The 18,500-nt window shown below is 42.3% G+C and overlaps 1 protein-coding gene across 5 annotated transcripts in view; it reads right to left on the bottom strand.

The window, feature by feature from the left end:
• DYNC2H1 (dynein cytoplasmic 2 heavy chain 1) overlaps positions 1-18,500 on the bottom strand; it is a 256,749-nt gene that overhangs the window by 40,432 nt on the left and 197,817 nt on the right. For all 5 annotated transcript variants that reach the window (XM_032358199.1, XM_032358201.1, XM_032358204.1 and 2 more), the window contains one exon: positions 10,596-10,805. In XM_032358199.1, the coding sequence (XP_032214090.1) occupies positions 10,596-10,805 (210 nt within the window). The remainder of the gene's footprint in view (positions 1-10,595; positions 10,806-18,500) is intronic.

The following is an 18,500-nucleotide window of genomic DNA, read 5'->3' as shown; positions in this document are numbered from 1 at the left end:
GCCCCACTGGCCACAGGCTTCTGGGAGCCAATGTGGACTCTCCCCATTTACTGTGCTAGCACTGCTTCTTCACCCGGGTGTTGCCAGGTGTTCCACTGCAGGCCCACCCCACCCAACTCAGCTCCCTAGCAGGTGCCACTCCCAAGTGTCTCCCACCCCACCACACCCAGGGAGCAGCCCTGGCCAGAAGTGGCACCCTCCACAGGGACTACTTCCCTGGTTGGGGGTGGGGGGAGTCAGCAGGAGCCACAGCCGAGCTTCCACTCAGCTGCATGGGAAGTTACCCACACCCCCGCCACACACACACATCAGTGCAACCAGAGTTCCTACAGTTAAGCCTCAGCCAAGGCACTTAGGGCAAGACTTGCCCATACTGTGACCAGTCACTACAGACAGCTGAACTGAGGGCCTCCTCAGCCCAGCAGAGCCCCGTGCAGCAGTCATAGCCCCACAGGAGGGAGCCTATAGCCCACAAGGGGACACCTCTGCAGCACGTGGTTCTGGGGACCAGTGGGGAATGAGCTAGCAGGCACCGCAGGACACCTTGTACATAAGCCCACTACTTTCAAGACCAGGACACACAGCTGACCTATACACTACATAGTGACAAACACAGAGAGCTAAACAAAATAAAGAGACAGAATAGGATCCAAATGGAAGAATGATACAAAAATCCCAGAAAAAGAGTTACATGAAATGGAGATAAGCAATCTGCCTGATAGGGAGTTCAAAGTAATAGCTATAAAGGTATTCACTAGACTGGACAGAAGAAAGAACTCAGTGAGAACTTCAATAAAGAAATAGAAAATATAAGAAAGAACCAGACAGAGCTGAAAATATAAGAACTAAAATGAAAAGCACACTAGAGGAGATCATCCACACACTAGAGGATGCAGGATGGATAAGCGATCTGCAGAGTGGTAGGAGGCAACCAGGGTGAACAGCCAAAAAATGAATAAATAAATAAATAAATAAATTAATAAAAAGAACAACAACAACAATAAGGAGCGGTTAAGGATATCTACAACAATATCAAGTGTCATAATATTCACAATACAGGAGTCCCAAAAGGAGAAGAGAGAAAGGGAAGAAAACAGACTTGGAGAAATAATAGCTGAAAACGACCCTAAACTGAGAAGGAAACACAGAGAACCCAGAGGCCACACCAAGACACATAATAACTAAAATGCCAAAAATAAAAGATGAAGAGAGAATCTTGAAAGTGGCATGAGAAAAGCAACTAGTTACATACAAAGGAATTCCTACAAGGCTATGATTTGATTTTTTAACAGAAACTTTGCAGACTAGAAGGGGGTGGTAAGATATATTCAAAGTGCTAATAGGAAAAACCGGTAGCCAAAAATACTCTACCTGGGAAGATTATCATTTAGAATTAAAGGAGAAATAGTGTCTCTCAGATAAACAAAAATTAAAGGAGTTTACCACCACCAACCAGGCCTTACAAAAAATGTTCAAGAAACTTATTCAAGTAAAAAATTGTGAAATGGAAAAATTTTACTGGTAAAAGCAAACTTAGAGTAAAGGTAGTAAATTAATCACTTATAAAGCCCATTTGAAGGTTAAAATACGAATGTAATAAAGTTGACTGTATCTACAAAAATTAGTCAAAGGACCACAATTAAAAAGCTATAAATTATAACATATAGGTAAAATGTGGAGGGGGTTGTAAAATGTACTGCTTTTAGAATGTGTTCAAACTTAAGTGACCATCAACTTAATATACTCTGCTATTCATACAGTATATTATCTATCAATCCAATGGTAACCACAAAAAGAAAGCATAAAAGAGATGCACAAAAATGAAAGAGAAATAAATCCAAGCCTTACACTAAAGAAAGTCATGAATCAAAAGGGAAAAGAGAGAAGAAATGAACAGAAAAGAATTACAAAACAATCAGAAAACAATCAACAAAACAGCAGTAAGTACAAAGCTGTAAATAATAACTTAAAATGTAAATGGACTAAACGCTCCATTCAAAAGACAGAGGGTGTCAGAATGGATAAAAATCAAGACCCATCTTTATGCTGCCTGCAAGGGACTCATTTCAGACCTAAAGACACACACAGACTGAAAGTGAAGGATGGAAGAAGATACATGATGCAGACAGAATGAAAAAAAAAAAAAAGGAGGGCAGCAATACTCTATCATACAAAATACACTTCAAAACAAAGACTGTAAGAAAAGACAAAGAAGTGTATTGCATAATGATAAGAGTCAATCCAACAAGAAAACACAAAACCTGTAAACACCTTTACATCCCCATAAGGACATGTAAATACACAAAGGAACCATTAAGGTTCCTTTATGAACCTCCGTTAGAGGGAGACACTGACAGATAATGGGGCTTTAACACACTACTTACATCAATGGGCAGATCATCCAGGTAGAAAGTCAATAAAGGAACACTGGCCTTGAACAACATATGAGGTCAGATGGATTTAAGAGATACAGACAGAGGCTTCCATTCAAAAATGCAGACACTTACTCTCCAAGGGCACACGGAACATCCTCCAGAACAGATCACACGTGAGGCCACAAAACAAGTCTCAATACTTAAGAAAGTTGGAATCATGTCAAGCATCTTTTCCAATCACAATGATATGAAACTAGAAATCACAAGAAAAACACCCTGAAAAGCACACACACGTGGATGCTCACAACCAAAGGCTCGGTGAGAAACGGGAGATCAAATACCGGGAGACAGATCAACGTGGTAGCAGCATGATCCCAAAACCACTGAGACACAGCAAAACAGTTTCAAAGAAGCAACTTTACGGTGTTAAAGGCTTCCTTCAAGAAACAATAAAAATCCCAAACAACCTAACCTTATACCTAAAGGAACAATAACAACCAACATAACCCAAAGTTAATGGAAGGAAAGAAATAATAAAGATCAGAGGGGAATAAATGAAACAGAGATTTTAAAAAAACAAAACAAAACAGCAAAGGTCAATAAAATTAAGGGCTTGTTGTTTTTTTAAAAAAGATAAAGAAAATTGATAAACTGTTAGGCTGACTCATTAAGGAAAGAAAAAAAAAAAACCCAGACAGTATTCAAATATTATCCAAAATGAATGAGTAGAAGCTGTACCCTATGCCACAGCAATACAAAGGAGTATAAGAGATTACTCCAAAAAACTATATGCCAGCAAATTGGACAACCTAGAAGGAATAAATTCCTAAAAACAAATATTCTTATAAGACTAAATCAGGAAAAAAAACAGAAAATCTGAACAGACCAATAACTAGCAACAAAATTGAATCAGCAATCAAAAATCTCCCAACAAAAGTCTAGGACCAGATGGCTTCACAGGTGGATTTTACTATTTAAAAAAAAGTTAATATTTCAAATTATTCCAAAAAATAGAAGAGTAAAGAATGCTTCTAAATTCATTCTATGAGGTCAGCTTAAACCACACAAAGACATTATGAAAGACAGAAAGAGAAAGAATGAATGAAAGGAAAGAAAAAGAAGAAAGAAAAGGAAAGGAAAGGAAAGGAAAAAGAAAAATACAGGCCAATATCACTGGTGAACATAGATGCAAAAATCTTCAACAAAATAGCAAACCAAATTCAACAATACATTAAAATAATCATTCACCAAGATCAAAATGGGATTATTCCCAGGATGCAAGGATGGTTCAATATCCATAAATCAATCAGCTGAACTCCTTCTAATTTCAGAAGACTTTCATTACTCCCTAAAACTACTCTGTACCCATATACTCACTTCTCAGTTCCCCCATAAACAAAGGATGATTTTTAATTCATTTTAGTCTTTAATTTCTTTCAGTGATGTTTTGTAGTTTTCAACATAAAAGCCCTGCTCTCTTTTTCTTACTTTTATCCCCATGTATTTATTCTTTTTAATACTATTTTCAGGGGAGTTGCTTTCTTAATTTCATTCTGGATACTCTAAATGCTATGAACTAGCATTCACTGCTACTGATAGAAATGCAACTTCTATATATTGATATTCTTATTATAATTTCACTATTCATTTTCCTAATGATCGATACTAAGCATTTTTAATTTTTTTTAAGTGTATTTATGTAAGTAATCTCTATATCCAACATGGGGCTTGAACTCACGACCCCAAGATCAAGAGTTGCATGTTCTACTGACTAAGCCAGCCAGGCACCCTTGATACTAAGAATTTTTTTATGTGCCTCTTTGTCATCTGAATGTCTTCCTTTTATTCCTTAATTAAGTATAATTAAAAAGTGTTATCTTAGTTTCAGGTGTACAGTATGATTCAATACACTTGTCAGAATGGTTACAATCAAAAACACAAGGAATGGGGCGCCTGGGTGGCTCAATGGGTTAAGCCTCTGCCTTCAGCTCAGGTCATGATCCCAGGGTGCTGGGATGGAGCCATGCATCGGGCTCTCTGCTCAGCGGGGAGCCTGCTTCCTCCTCTCTCTCTGCCTGCCTCTCTGCCTACTTGTGATCTCTCTGTCCAATAAATAAATAAAATCTTAAAAAAAAAAAAACACAAGGAATAACAAGTGTTAGCGTGGATGTGAAGAAAAGGAACCCCTGTGCACTGCTGGTGGGAATGCAAATTGGTGCAGCCACTGTGTACAACAGTATGAAGGCTCTTCAAAAAACAAAAAATAGAATTAACGTATGATCCTATAATTCCACTATAAGGTATTCACCCAGAGATGACAAAAACATGAATTTGAAAAGATATATGCACCCCTCTGTTTATTGCAGTAGCCAAGAGAAGGGAAGTGTCCATCCATAGATTAAGAGATAAAGAAAATGTGGTACCAAGAGGTATACCTCTTGTTAAAGGGTCTATTCAAGGTGTTTTTTGTGTTTTGTTTTTTTTTTTTAAATTTGGAATGCTTGTCTTCTCATTAATGAGTTGTACTTAAAAAAAAAAATTCTAGATACATATTCCTTTATTGGGTCTCTGTCTAGCTAACCTTTCTCCTGTTTGTGGCTAACTTTTTATTTTCAAAAGAGTATAATCAATTTGGGGATACTTTTTATGTATGTTTAGAGATACAAGTGTAGGGTTTTAATTCATTTTTTTTTTTTTTTTTGCCTTTGGCTCTTCAATTGTTCTAGTACTGTCTACTAAAGAGATTTCCTCTCTTTCTTTAATTGCTATAGCATACTTGGTGAAATCAACTGATCATACATCAGTGCGTCTTTTCCCAGACTCTTCATTCCATTCCATATCTATCTTTATGCCTGGACCGCAGTGCTTTGATCATATCTTCACAACAGTTCTAGGAATCATGCTGAGCAAGATCTTCCATTTTATTCTTTTCCAAAACTATTTAGGGTACACTAGGTCTTTTTATTTTTACAAAAAATATTAGAAACAAACTGTCAATCACAACAAAAAGATTCTGTAGAGATTTTGACGGGCAGTGTTTTGAATCTCTTGACTAATTTGGGAAGAATTAGCGTCTTAACAACGCTGGATCTCCTGATACATGAACACAGTACATCTTTCAGGTCGTCTTTCTATTTGGCTCTTCTTTAATTTTACTCATCAAAGCTTTGTGGTTTTCAATGAATACAAAAGTGTTATATATCTTTTTTGTCAATTTCACCCTGATAGGTGGTCTTTCTATTACTGCAAAGAGTACTTTTTAATTTCATTTTCAGTAGCTGGTTCCAGAATATGTATCATTTTTATATATTTAACTTGCACCCCACAACCTTGTTAAACTTAAAGGTTCTTACTAGCTCTAAATATTTTGGTAGATTCCTTAAAACAATGAAAACAGATGACCATATCCTCTGCAAATAAAGACAAGCTTCCTTCTTCTTTTCCAGTCTGCATGCCTTATTTCTTTTCCTGAACTTGTTGTGCTAGCTAGTGAAATACTGGACAGGAGTAGTGAGAGTGGACCTCAGTGCCTTATTTCTGATTCTGAGGGAAAGCAGTTGGTCCTTTGCTATTATGTCACAGCTTTTTCACAGATGCCCTTTATCTGGTTGAGATTACCCATTACTCGAATCCTGACTTGCTGAAAGCTTTTATCATGACTGGATGTTGACTTTTGTCTAATGCCTTTTCTGTGTCTACTGAGAATATCATGTAACTTTTACTAGTCTATTAAAATGATAAATAACATTTTTTTAATTCAACCTTATATTCCTAGAATAAACCTTACCCTTTCATATTTTGTTGAACCTTAATTTCCTAATATCTTGTTAAGAAGTTTTGGGTCTATGGTGAGGAAGGAAATTTATCTACACATTTTCTGTATTATGCTGTCCTTCTTAGCTTTTATTATCAGGCAATGCTGGTCTCAGGAAGCTCAGGGATGTATTCCTACCTCTTCTATTTTCTGGAAGAGTTTATATAGATTGGGTATTATTTCTTTCTTAAATATTTATTAGATTTCAGCAGTGAATTCTAGGAGCTCTCTTCATGGGAAAGTTCGTAACAAATTCAAATTCTTTAATAGAAAGTATAGGTTATAGACTATTTCTTTTGAATGAGCTTTGGTGGTTTGAATCTTTCAAGGAATTCTTACATCTCACCTAAGTTGTTGAACTTATGAGCATAGAGCTGTTAAAAATATTCTATTATGGGGCGCCTGGGTGGCTCAGTGGGTTAAAGCCTCTGCCTTCGGCTCATGTCATGATCCCAGGGTCCTGGGATTGAGCCCCACATCGGGCTCTCTGCTCTGTGGGGAGTCTGCTTCCTCCTCTCTCTCTCTGCCTGCCTTTCTGCCTACTTGTGATCTCTGTCTGTCAAATAAGTAAATAAAATCTTTAAAAAAAATTTCTAAAAAAATATTCTATTATGCTTTTAATGTCTGTAGAAACTGTAGTGATGTCTCTTATCTTATTCCTGATACTGGTAATGTCACACTTCTCTCTTTATTTGCTTATCTTTCTTTTGGACTATTTAAGGAAAGGTTGTATTTCCCTCTTATGTCTTATATTGGCTCATTACACATACCTCTGTGATATTATAACTTTATTTTTATTGGTTGCTTTAGGATTTATAGTACACATCTTTAACTTACTATAGCCTACCTTTAAAAAACAATAAATATTAGGTGATATTACTAAAACTCCAATAATACTAAGAAAATTTCACATACAGCACAAAGTCTTAGAACACCGTACTTCCATTTCCACTTGCTAAATGAATAAAAAAGGACAAGGGGAAGAATAAACTTCGGAGTTAAAAATCTCTGCTTAAAAAAAAAAGCATATATTCTCTTATCATGCAAATTAACAGTACTAAATTAGGGATACTGAAGGAGAATTCCAAGATACTAGAGATTCAGGATATACGTGGGCCCCCTTGTACTGACATAAATCAGCAGGAAATGATTCCCATTTGTGAGTGCAGCTAATAAAAGTCGGATTTAAGTGACACTAGAGATGAGGAGGTAGGGCGGTTCCATCCCGGTACGTGATAAGTCTTCAGAGATGAGTATGTGGAGTTCAGTGCTCACAAAGCTGCTAAGTGCCCCTTGTGACAAAGATGACCCTGCCACTGCACGACAGCATGCACTCAGTGCATGAGGAGGTGGGGAGAGCACTGATGCAGGAGACACAACGCCAGGACGGCCGAATGGGCTCGGCCTCTTTACGGGACAGCCTCTCCTTTTAGCTTTAGCTTTCTGACCTAAGTGAAGGGACACATTGAGAGCAGAGTGCAAAAGTGCTCGGAACTAGGAAAATGTCACATAAAACACAAGGTATTACTTTATTCTAATGGAAAAATGCAAATCACTCACTGTTAATAATTATCATTAGGTAAAATAGTTGATGACTTTTTAAAGCACTATTTCCATGAAGGTAGATAAATTTTAAAAGAGGAAGCCTTTAAGAAAAGTTGGAGGTTTCCCCAAACATTCTATAAGAATGAACATCTTCTCTTTTCCCCTAAGATTTACAGCCCAGTGATGGGGGTGGTCACAGACAGTGATGAGTGAAGTGGGGAGAGCTGGAAGGTGATGCAGCAGGTGCTTCTGCCAGTTTTTATGGGAATTCTGACTACACGATGTGTTTCTAGTACACTGGCATGCATCAGAGCCATCTGAAGGAACTGATACAATGCAGACTGCAGGGAACACGAGTGTGAGTCACACAGTCAGGGGTGGGGCCCAAGAACGCACGCTACCAAGTTCTCAGGTGATGTGACGTTCCTGCTCTGAAGACCACACTTGGAGAAGTAATGACCAAGACCATGGCAGAGAAAAAGTGAAAGGAGAAAACTACACAGCAGGGAGATCCTAGCTCTTACACATCTTGATGCTCCACAGTGAAGCTCTACATGCGTATCTGAACAGAGCACATATTTGAAAGATAAAATGATTTTGTACTGTATCTTTTCAATTCTTATCTTTTAACTTGTAATTTACAGCCTGTATCCTAATATGTAAAAGAAGAGTAACAATATTTAGCAGTACTGTTCCTCTTTAACAAATTATAATTGTGACTTTTTACAAAAAAAGTTTTACAGAAACAAAGAAGTAAAAAAAGTTGTAATTCTAAGAAAATTCTTACTCCAGTCATGTCAGACACCATGAGAAAATGTCATGTACTATTTCCTACATTACATTAAATCATATCACTGAATACAGAACTTGTTGCATTCAAATGTAATAAAACATTAAATTTTTACCTTGAAATGAATGGGATAATACTAGATTCACAATTTTTGGTAAAACTCATTGGAAAGTATTGGAGAACAGCGTGGAGATTCCTCAAGAAATTAAAAATTGAGCTTCCCTATGACCCTGCAATTACACTACTGGGTATTTACCCCAAAGATACAGATGTAGTGAAAAGAAGGGCCATCTGTACCTCAATGCTTACAGCAGCAATGGCCACGGTCGCCAAACTGTGGAAAGAACCAAGATGCCCTTCAATGGACGAATGGATAAGGAAGATGTGGTCCATATACACTATGGAGTATTATGCCTCCATCAGAAAGGACGAATATCCAACTTTTGTAGCAACATGGACGGGACTGGAAGAGATTATGCTGAGTGAAATAAGTCAAGCAGAGAGAGTCAATGACCCTATGGTTTCACTTATGTGTGGAGCATAACAAATAGCATGGAGGACAAGGGGAGATGGAGAGGAGAAGGGAGTTGGGGGAAATTGGAAGAGGAGGTGAACCATGAGAGACTATGGACTCTGAAAAACAATCTGAGGGGTTTGAAGGGGCGGGGGGTGGGAGGTTGGGGGAACCAGGTGGTGGGTATTAGAGAGGGCACAGATTGCATGGAGCACTGGGTGTGGCACAAAAACAATGAATACTGTTATGCTAAAAATAAATAAAAAATAAATTTAAAAAAAACTCATTGGAAAGTAAATGTCAGAAACTATTTTATGGCTCTTGTCTTTGTAAAGGTCAGCTTAGTCTCATCCGAGTCTCATCGTATCGGACACGAGGAAACATCTCTAGAGACACTCTCTGGGGTATAATATGAATGTGCTTTGCAAAACATGCTTTCATCCTTGGAAAGAATTTTAGCCAACTTGTTTTCATGCAAATTATAAAAATACTTCAAAAACTGGTATTTTAGAGGCTATACTTCTCAATTCAAAGTGTAATATAGAGAGGCACCTACATAAATACCAGAGTATGCCTTTCTGCCTATGCAGAAAAGAGATGAGTATCTCAGTGGACTGAATGCTTGTGTTCTCCCCCAAATCCATATGCGGAAGCCTAATCCCCTAGTGATGGTACTTGGAGACAAGACTTTGGGGAGATAACAGGTCGTAAGGATGGAGCCCTCCTGACGGGGCTAATGCCCTCCTAAGAAGGGACCAGAGAGAGGCTGATTCCTCTGTCCTTCCTCTGTGCTACGTGAGGACACAGCAGAATGAGGTCCCTGAGCAAACCAGGAAGTGCTCTGATTATTCAGCAAGAGACATGTTTCTTTCATTCTTCTGCTAAAAGTACCTTGATCTTGCATGGGGTGACGATCCCCCTAGCCTGGAGTACACCACATTATGGATGGAGCTGGACCCATCCTAGCTGTGGGGATACATATTCGGCTTAAGCCCTAGCCAATGAGAACTTGCAAATCCTACACAGAGAATGGTCAAGGGACCAGGCATCAACCACTAGCTACTCAGTTTGGATTAAAGCTAATCCCAAGACTTCTGCCTGAGTCACCAGGAAAAAGGTGTTCTTTCTGTTGGACTTGGAGCTCAGAGACAGTAAGACTCATCCTGAGAGGACAGCATCATGTATAGACGACCTGCCCCGAGGTGAAATCAACATGGAGGGCACAAGCCTATACATACATACGTCCACATATACCTACACACAGAAATACATCTACATATATGCACACTCACACACCACATGACCAGACAGGCAGATAAATAACATCCTAAGATTCTCATGACAATCTGAAGCTCCTGCACCAGGCGGCCTTAGTGCCGGCTACCCGGCTACCCCTGGATACTTCCATTCCATCAGTCACGTAATTGCTATCTGCCTTTATGTAGTTTACCTTGGGTTTTCTGTTACTGTTAACTGTAAGACTTGAAAAATGTATACGTAATGAAAGAGGCACTTCTAGTAATGAAATAAAAACATATACATTTAATTTTGGCTTACCTTTTGGTTTAATAAAGCACTTGCCAATTTCTGTACTTCCGAACTCAGTAAAGTGGTTCCTCTGATGACTTTGCTGAGAGCCGCAAGAGACTGATGAATGCTTTGGACTAAGCGAATGGCATTAAACTGTTCCAGAATGATGAATGACAATATTGGAGATCCTTGCCGATCATTAGGAGGAGACACCTTCTGATGAATCAGGTTTGAATTCTAGAAGAATAATATGTCAGGTCAAACTTACTGAAAAGCAGCACAAATCACTGACACCAAACACTTCAAAATGAAAATTCCTTGTCGTCCCACTCTGTTTTGAAATACTGTTGTTTTCTGGTGGCCATGTTTATTACAGCGGTGAATACACAGGAAGGGAATTCGGGAGTTCCCCACCATGTGAAGTGGTGCGGGGATGGGAACTGAGAATGGGCGAGCCACACTGAGAGGCAGCAGTCAACACGTCGGAAGGATGGCAGGAATGGCATCTGGAAGCCAATGCAGAGAGCAGAACAGCGACACCGTGAATGAGAGAAGAAATTATGGCTTTGTAATAAAACGTGAATGCTTATTTAATCCAATCTGAAAATTCCCCACACGCACATTACAGAAGCACACTACGCATGTTTTGCCCAAGATCAGGGGTTATTACGTCTTATTACAAGTTCGTGTTCATTTCTCCTTCTATACTTTAACAAGGATTCTGACACCGGGATTTCTAGGATTTCTCAAATTAGTAGGAAAAATTCAAGAAATGGGAATTGTATCTGAAGAGCTCGTATGGTTAAGAGGGAAAAAAATTACCTCCAATAATACTCTAAATGTGCCAAAATACAATCAAGAGATAAGCGCAGGGAGTCCCTTTCTCTTACCTACTATACATTATCCTAGCTTTATATATTCTGCTTATAGGCTTGGTTAAGGATCCCTTCTCTTTGCTCTAATGCTGGCCACATTCATACATCCCACGAGAGCACTGTCTTTTTCACCTGTTGAGCATGATAAATAATTTAATGACATGATGATCTAGCGTGGCTATTGCCATTAAATAAATCACCATTAAATAAATTTTACTGGCTTAAGAGTATAAGATTATACCTGAAGACAGATTTAGACTAAGACCTCAAATTCAGACATTTTTGTTTCTATTATTGCTATACAGGCAAACCTCAGAGATACTGTGGGTTCAGGTCCTCACAACCACAATAAAGCAAATATTACAATAAGTCAGGTCAAATGAATTTTTTGGTTCCCAGTGCCTATCGAAGTTATATTTATGCTATACTGTAGTCTTTTAATTATGCAATAGCATTGTCTCAAAAAAAATGTATACAGCTTAATTAAAAAATACTTCATTGTTAAATTTGCTGACACTATCTGAGCTGGCCGTGGGTCCTGAGCTCCGGGCGGGCAGGGGTCCCCCCGCAGTGCTGAGGGCGCCGCCGGCCAGGCTGTGGGCTGCAGAAGGCCAGGCGGCCGCTGCGAGCTCCCAAGACAACCAGGCAGTGGCTGCGCGGATCCGCTCTCCCATCAGGATTGCGTTCCTGCGGCCCCAGAGGCCGGCCGAGCGTCTTCTGAGACAGGAGAACTTCTTTCCAGACGGGGGTCCCCCCGCTCAGACCCGGAGCTGCTCCATCAACAGAGCAGACGTGACACTGAGCCCTCTGCTGCCATTTCAACCATCTTCGCGGCGTCTTCCCCGGGAGGTTCCAGCCCGAGAAACCACCGTCTCTGCCCAGCCCCGAGCAGTACATCCTCCTCTTCCGAGTTGGCTCATGAGACAGCCGCTGCCTGGCCCTGTGTCCAGGTCTGACTCGAGTGCCCTTGCTGTGTCCACCCCGTCTGCAGCCGCCTCCCACCCCAAGCTCCTGACCCCTCCGAGTCTTCCTGAGGGTGGGAACCGACATCGCCACGAAGTCCCGCCCAGGCCGCTGCTCTGCTGTATATCTGATGGCTCGTGAGCTACGACAATCTTTACCACATTGAGCACAGAGAATCTCTTCCCCTTCCTCCGCCCAGACCCGCAAGAGGAGCCACCACCCACGGCGGCTGCAGCTCTACAAAACCCGTTTCTTCTGTGGTAAGACCCGAAAGTCAGAGCGACGCCTGGATCCACAGCCACAGGCCCTTGAGCGAGAGTCCCCTCACGGTCCGTGTCCCTCGGAGCTCTGGGGTGACCTGGTGACCTGTGAACGAGCGGTAACATTTGCCACGGAACCTTCTCATGCAGCAGGAGGTCTCCCCGGCAGCCTTGAGAGACTCCGTGCACCCCGGTGTCAACAGCTGCGGCCTCACGCAGGCTTCGCTGTCCCACTTCCAGGGTGCAGGCGGAGCTGACCAAGTGTCCTCTGTGCAGAGGCCCACAGAAGTTTGGGACCGGGCAGCGGCAGCGGCTGCGACTCAAAGTGGCCAGCTGCATTAATTAAGCAGATATACTTGGGTGAGAGATTTTCCACCACTCTTGGATCCATAATCCAAGAAAACAGCTCACTGTACTAAACTTGTTAGGAGGGTGATTTAGGAGAGCATAAAAATGCTTAAAATTCAAACAGGGTTCACATAGGGACTGCGGTTTACAGATGTGCAGTATGTGTAAAATGCAAACTGAATTTCAGAGACTTAATATGAAATATCACATGAATAGTTTTCTCTACTGACCACATGTTAAAATGCTGGTGTTCTGGATCTATCGGTGACATAAAACACATTAAAATTAAGTTCCCGCCTGCACTCACTACAGATGCCATCTACACGGCCGTCTGGTTTCACGTCCCGCTCCCGGCACACAGTCCTGCTCTGGAGACTAGCAAGTAAAATGCTGTGTGTCAGCAATAAGAACAAAAAAAACAGAAAAAAATAGACAGCATGGTCTCAAAAGTGACTAATAAGATGAAAAAGCATTGGAAGGAAGAAAAGAAGGCAGAATGCACTCTACGAGCTGAGGGAGGTCAGCCCGCCGGCGGAGCCGCGTGAGGCGGCAGGAGACTGCGTGGCACACTGCAGTCTGGACGGCAACACGGTCCACCTCAGCACCTCCGCAAACTTTTCATAAAAAATCACATCCAAATAACTAATTCTAGAAATAAATGCAGCTACTCTGCATACCCAAAAGGATGAAGTAGAGAGAGAACTCATAGTAGGAGCGGTATGTTATCATTTTAAGACAAAAAACTTGTGAATAATTCATTGTGTTTTCTAATTCATTGTATATCCATACATTCGCTAAAATTGCCATGAATAATCACGACATGCAGACAGCACGATTTCTGGTGAAACGACTGAGGAACTACAGTTGTATCTTTTGTCGGCTGATTATTATAAAAGCCTTCTCTAATGATTAAATACAAATGAGTAAACTGTGTTCCTTTGAAGGACGGCCTTGACATTTTAAAGTTCATCTTGTCATGAAAAAGCTGAGTGTATTCAGAGAAAATCATTAAGTGATTATGGAGCTGCTGGGGGAAAAGGTTATGGGTATTTTAAAACTTAACTATTAAAGTGTCTCTCAGGCCAGAAAAATGACCCTAATTTGGCATAATATGGTTGTGAATCCAGGACTTCTGTGCTTTAACTGAAATAATTTGTAGGTGGGATACTGTTTCAGACTCCGGTGACATGGACGACACGCAAAGTGGGGTGGTTTTGTGATTGCTAGAGATTTCCGAAGATGGCTCTTTGTTGGAGAATTTCCATCAGGAGAGGAGACTCTAGCACTGACCAGGCCAGGGCTTGGCAGGCGTGTCCACAGAGGTCCCCAGAGGAGCTCGGTCAGGCTGCGCGGCCATTGTCAGCCCAGCACGCTGCTGTAGGGAAGGGCTGCAGACGGCTGACAGACAGGTAGGATGGCTGGGCTTCAGTCAAACAATTTCCAGGAAGGGAGGTGTCCCTCGTGCGGGGGCTGGCCAGCCTCTCAGGGACACTATCACTTATTCCAAGTGTTCTGGAGATTGTGGTGTGAGTCCTTCTCACGTCTGCAAAGCAGTGAAATAGGTAAGATCACAGTCTCTGTGTGTCCATGGCTTATGAAACAGTGATCAACAGCCAGACAGAGGCTCCCCCACCCGCTTATATGATCGTGTCTAGGTCCAAGATGTTTTTTCTATGATAAGGAAGATATTAAAACGACTCAATATACCATCCATTTAAAAAGCGGAAAAGGAAATGAGAAACAGAAACAAAGAGGTGGGTGGTTCTTTAAGAGTCACAGAAAAGGGGGCAATATCTTCACTTCCATGGGGTAGAAACTGTGTTTTGCCCTCTAGGAACTCTTCATTCTTCTTAAGATAATCATTTCCTACAATCTCTCTGGGGCGGAAACAGCGTTTCCTAAGTCTTAGTCCATGTGGTTCTACCACAGTTTACTGAATTCAGTTGTAGAAATTAGTATGTGACTAAAGCTTCCTAAATACGAGCGCTCCGTTCTGACAACAGTGCCCGCCGATGAGACAGCGTCCATGGCTGTGACAATTCTGCTGGGTCTCCTGAGAAAGACGTGCCTGTTTCCACTAGACTTGGACCTAAGAGATCCTCAGGTGGAGAAGAGGCGCGGCCATTCTGTGATGATGGAGAAACAGCTCTTTCCGTCCCACACACTTACGTGTTCTAACGTATTACAGAAGATAAATGCACTCCTGGTCAGAAAGGTCCAAGTCCGACATATCCATGCTACGTTGTGTCTCTCTAGAAGCGGATTTCTGACAAGACTGTGGGAGAGAGACAGCAAGGCAGGGAACAAAAAGGGAAATAGGAAATAAACAGTCCTCTCCATCTGGTGAAGGGGGGAAAGATCTATGGAATTCCCGGCATCCCATTTCCCAGAAGAGCCAGCTGCTCTGTCGTCTCGTGCTATTGCACCTGAAGTCGGGTATTAGTGACAGGATCATGCCAACCACCAAAGGGGGCAAAGGAAACCAAATGTTTCGATGCTCATTTCATTTAGTTTAGTCACAACTAAATGCGTGTTCACTGAGTGGAGGACGTATGTGCTCATGGAGTCAAATCCCACTGCGGTCATTCACGCCGTGGACGGGAGTGGGGGCAGGTTGGAGTTGGTGCGCTGGAGAGATGGACGCTATCGTGTCCTCTGAAAACTGAGAGGAAGCTAGAAAGTGCTAACTAAAAAAAAAAATCTTTTGCTTTAAATTTAATGTTATGTGCCTTGAAAACTTCCTGGCTCTGTTTGTTGCAATAGTCACGGACAAGCACACCCAGTAGCCCTCCCCCCCGGCCCCAAGGAGAAGGGCACGGTCACCCTGGGGTCAGATGCCACTGTCAGGGGCACCCTTCGCCTTGTGGATGCGACCCCCTGCTTCTCCCATCAACCGTGGGTATGCAGAATAAAATGGCACATCAGTAAGACCAGGTTTCCTCCCGGGAGAGGATCTCTCGCAGGCTTTCTGCTCCAGGACGCAGTTGCAGCCGTGGCTCTGACACTCCGTGGAGCACTCGGCGGGGGGGAGGTAACAGCACAGTTGCACAAGAGAGAAGCCCAAGGACTGGGGTCCCTGGGGGAAAGATGACTAACATTCCAGAGCAGGGACTGTGTGCCAGGCACACCAGGAGCTCCCACACAAAGGTATGCAGTCACATGGCAACAGTTTCAGCAACAGAAAAATCAGGGCGGGATGGATCATGAACGATGACAGTGTCACTGAACTTAAAAATGTCCTGCAACATGTCCCTATGATGATCTGCGACCTTTTCTTCAATGCCCTCCTGGAACTGGGACCCTGAGGACACACTGGCCCCCAGAAAGACAGCCAGATGACCCACGACGCTGTGTGGGCGCGCATTGGAAGTCTGACAAGAGCCCAACATCCCCCCGTGCGAGTGAACTGCTTTATGGCGTCAAGGCTGAAGAGGACGCGCAGCTTCCAGCCAGGTGGCACCCGGACTCAGCAAGAAGAAACAATCCCAGCACCGCACAACACACCACCGCACGGCGAGAGGCGGTCAACAAAGCAGTCACTTGAAGGACGCGTGCGACTTACTTTATGACCACGCAGAGTAAGAAATGGAGAAGTCCAGCTTCTGCTTTTAGCAGAGTAGGATGGGGCTGACAACAACTGTGTCGACGGAGATGCTAAGCAGATTCTTCAATCACCCAACGCAACCTCGAGAGAAGAGACAGTCACTCCAACAGCTAAGTGCCGAGTATCCCGTCTTCATCGCTATGAACTTTCCGCGATCACAACGTGGTGTCCTGGAGCAGAGGGAACTGGATGTTCCTGACCTCACGGTAAGTGGGAAGTGTGCTGCTATTGTCCTCGCCCCGGTCCAGGGCCTGGCCTCTCACCTGTCTGGTGAGAGCCGGATCGAGCGTCCTGTACAAGCAGCCAGACGCGCGCGAGGTAGACAAGGGGCGGGCGAGGTGCCAACGCCCTCCTTCTAGAGCACGTGGCTGCCCCTATTCTTCCCCTCCAGAGAGGCCGTTCCACGAAATGTAACGGGCTTGCATTCCCAAGTACATAAAATCCCTCAGGAGCCAAGCCAACCAAGAGATGGCTCCAAGTTTGGGCTTCACCTGGTTGACCTGTAAGAGCCCAGGGAAACAATGCTCTGGTCTCTCCAGCACCTTGGCGCTCAGGAGTTCAGTCAGGGTCTACTCGGAGACCCCGTGGCCCTCTCGGAGAAACAAGGATATATTCATTTTCTTTCTGGGCAGATCAATTAACTGGACAAAGGCCTATAAAGCTAATGCTCATGGTGTGTGAGGAGTCACACATGCTGGGGCTTTTTACAGCAACAATGAGAAGTCAGGAAGGCTTTTTACTTCTCCATACTAAGAGTAGGCAAACAGCAAGCAGGCCACTCCAGTCCACCGATGCCGGAGAACCAGAGCGTCAGCACTCACAACACGGGGCTGCGAGACCAGGGAGCCAGTCCAGTATTGCTCAGGTGGAGGGGTTAGGAAGCCCCCAGAACTGAAATCCCAAACCAGGATGCTCTTGGGAGAAGAGTGAAAGAGAAATAACCACCCTCTGCCCCAAGGACGAGAAGGGAGACTGCGGGTGTTAAACTTGGGCTGTAACTAGAGTGGGGGAGTGTAGGCGTAGGACTCTCTTCTCAAAACTAATGGGCACTAGAACTTTAATGCTCGTCTGTGCGTACTACGTCAGAGGTTCTAATGCACTTCAAGAGGGTAATTTAGTTTGTACAGTTCCAGAGCAGGCCTGTCTCAAAGTATTTGAAGGGCACATGGTCCTGACCCAGACCCAAATCAAACCAAACCCTAATTTTACATTCTAAATTGAACAGGGAATATAATTATAGCCTACAAATAATTCCTTCAGGTAAAATTACCAAATACTCAACAGCTCATGGCTTAAAAAAACAAAACAAAACAAAACAAAACTACTCTATAAAGATGGTATGCTATCAAGTTTTCACAAACAATGTAGAAAATAATTAAATCCATAAGTTTTTCTAATAATCACACACAAAACATAAAATAATTATGGTAAATGTTTCTAGAACTGATAGAGAATCTTAAACAACAAGCAGATCTGATGAACAAAGAAAACTTTAAAAAATTAAAAAATACATAATTAGGGTTGCCTGGGTGGCTCACTGGGTTAAGTGTCTGCCTTCCACTCAGGTCGTGATCTCAGGGTCCTGGGATCGAGTCGCATATTGGGCTCTCTGCTCAGTGGGAAGCCTGCTTCTCCCCCTCCCTCTGCCTGTCATTCTCCCTGCTTATGCTCATGCTCTCTCTCTGAAAAACAAATAAAATCTTTAAAAAATTGTAAGTTTAAATATATACATATGCATATATATGTATATATTTAATTATATATGTAATTAAAATGTAAAACTTCAATATAGATTAGATTTAGCTGAATGGAGAGTGGGTAAACTGAAGACAGGTGTGGAGTTTATTAAGAATGCATCACACAGACAAGACACAATGGAAAG

This window comes from Mustela erminea, chromosome 9 (genome assembly GCF_009829155.1).
Source record: "Mustela erminea isolate mMusErm1 chromosome 9, mMusErm1.Pri, whole genome shotgun sequence".
NCBI classification, from domain to species: Eukaryota; Metazoa; Chordata; class Mammalia; order Carnivora; family Mustelidae; genus Mustela; species Mustela erminea.
This window is presented reverse-complemented; position numbering and strand designations above follow the sequence as displayed.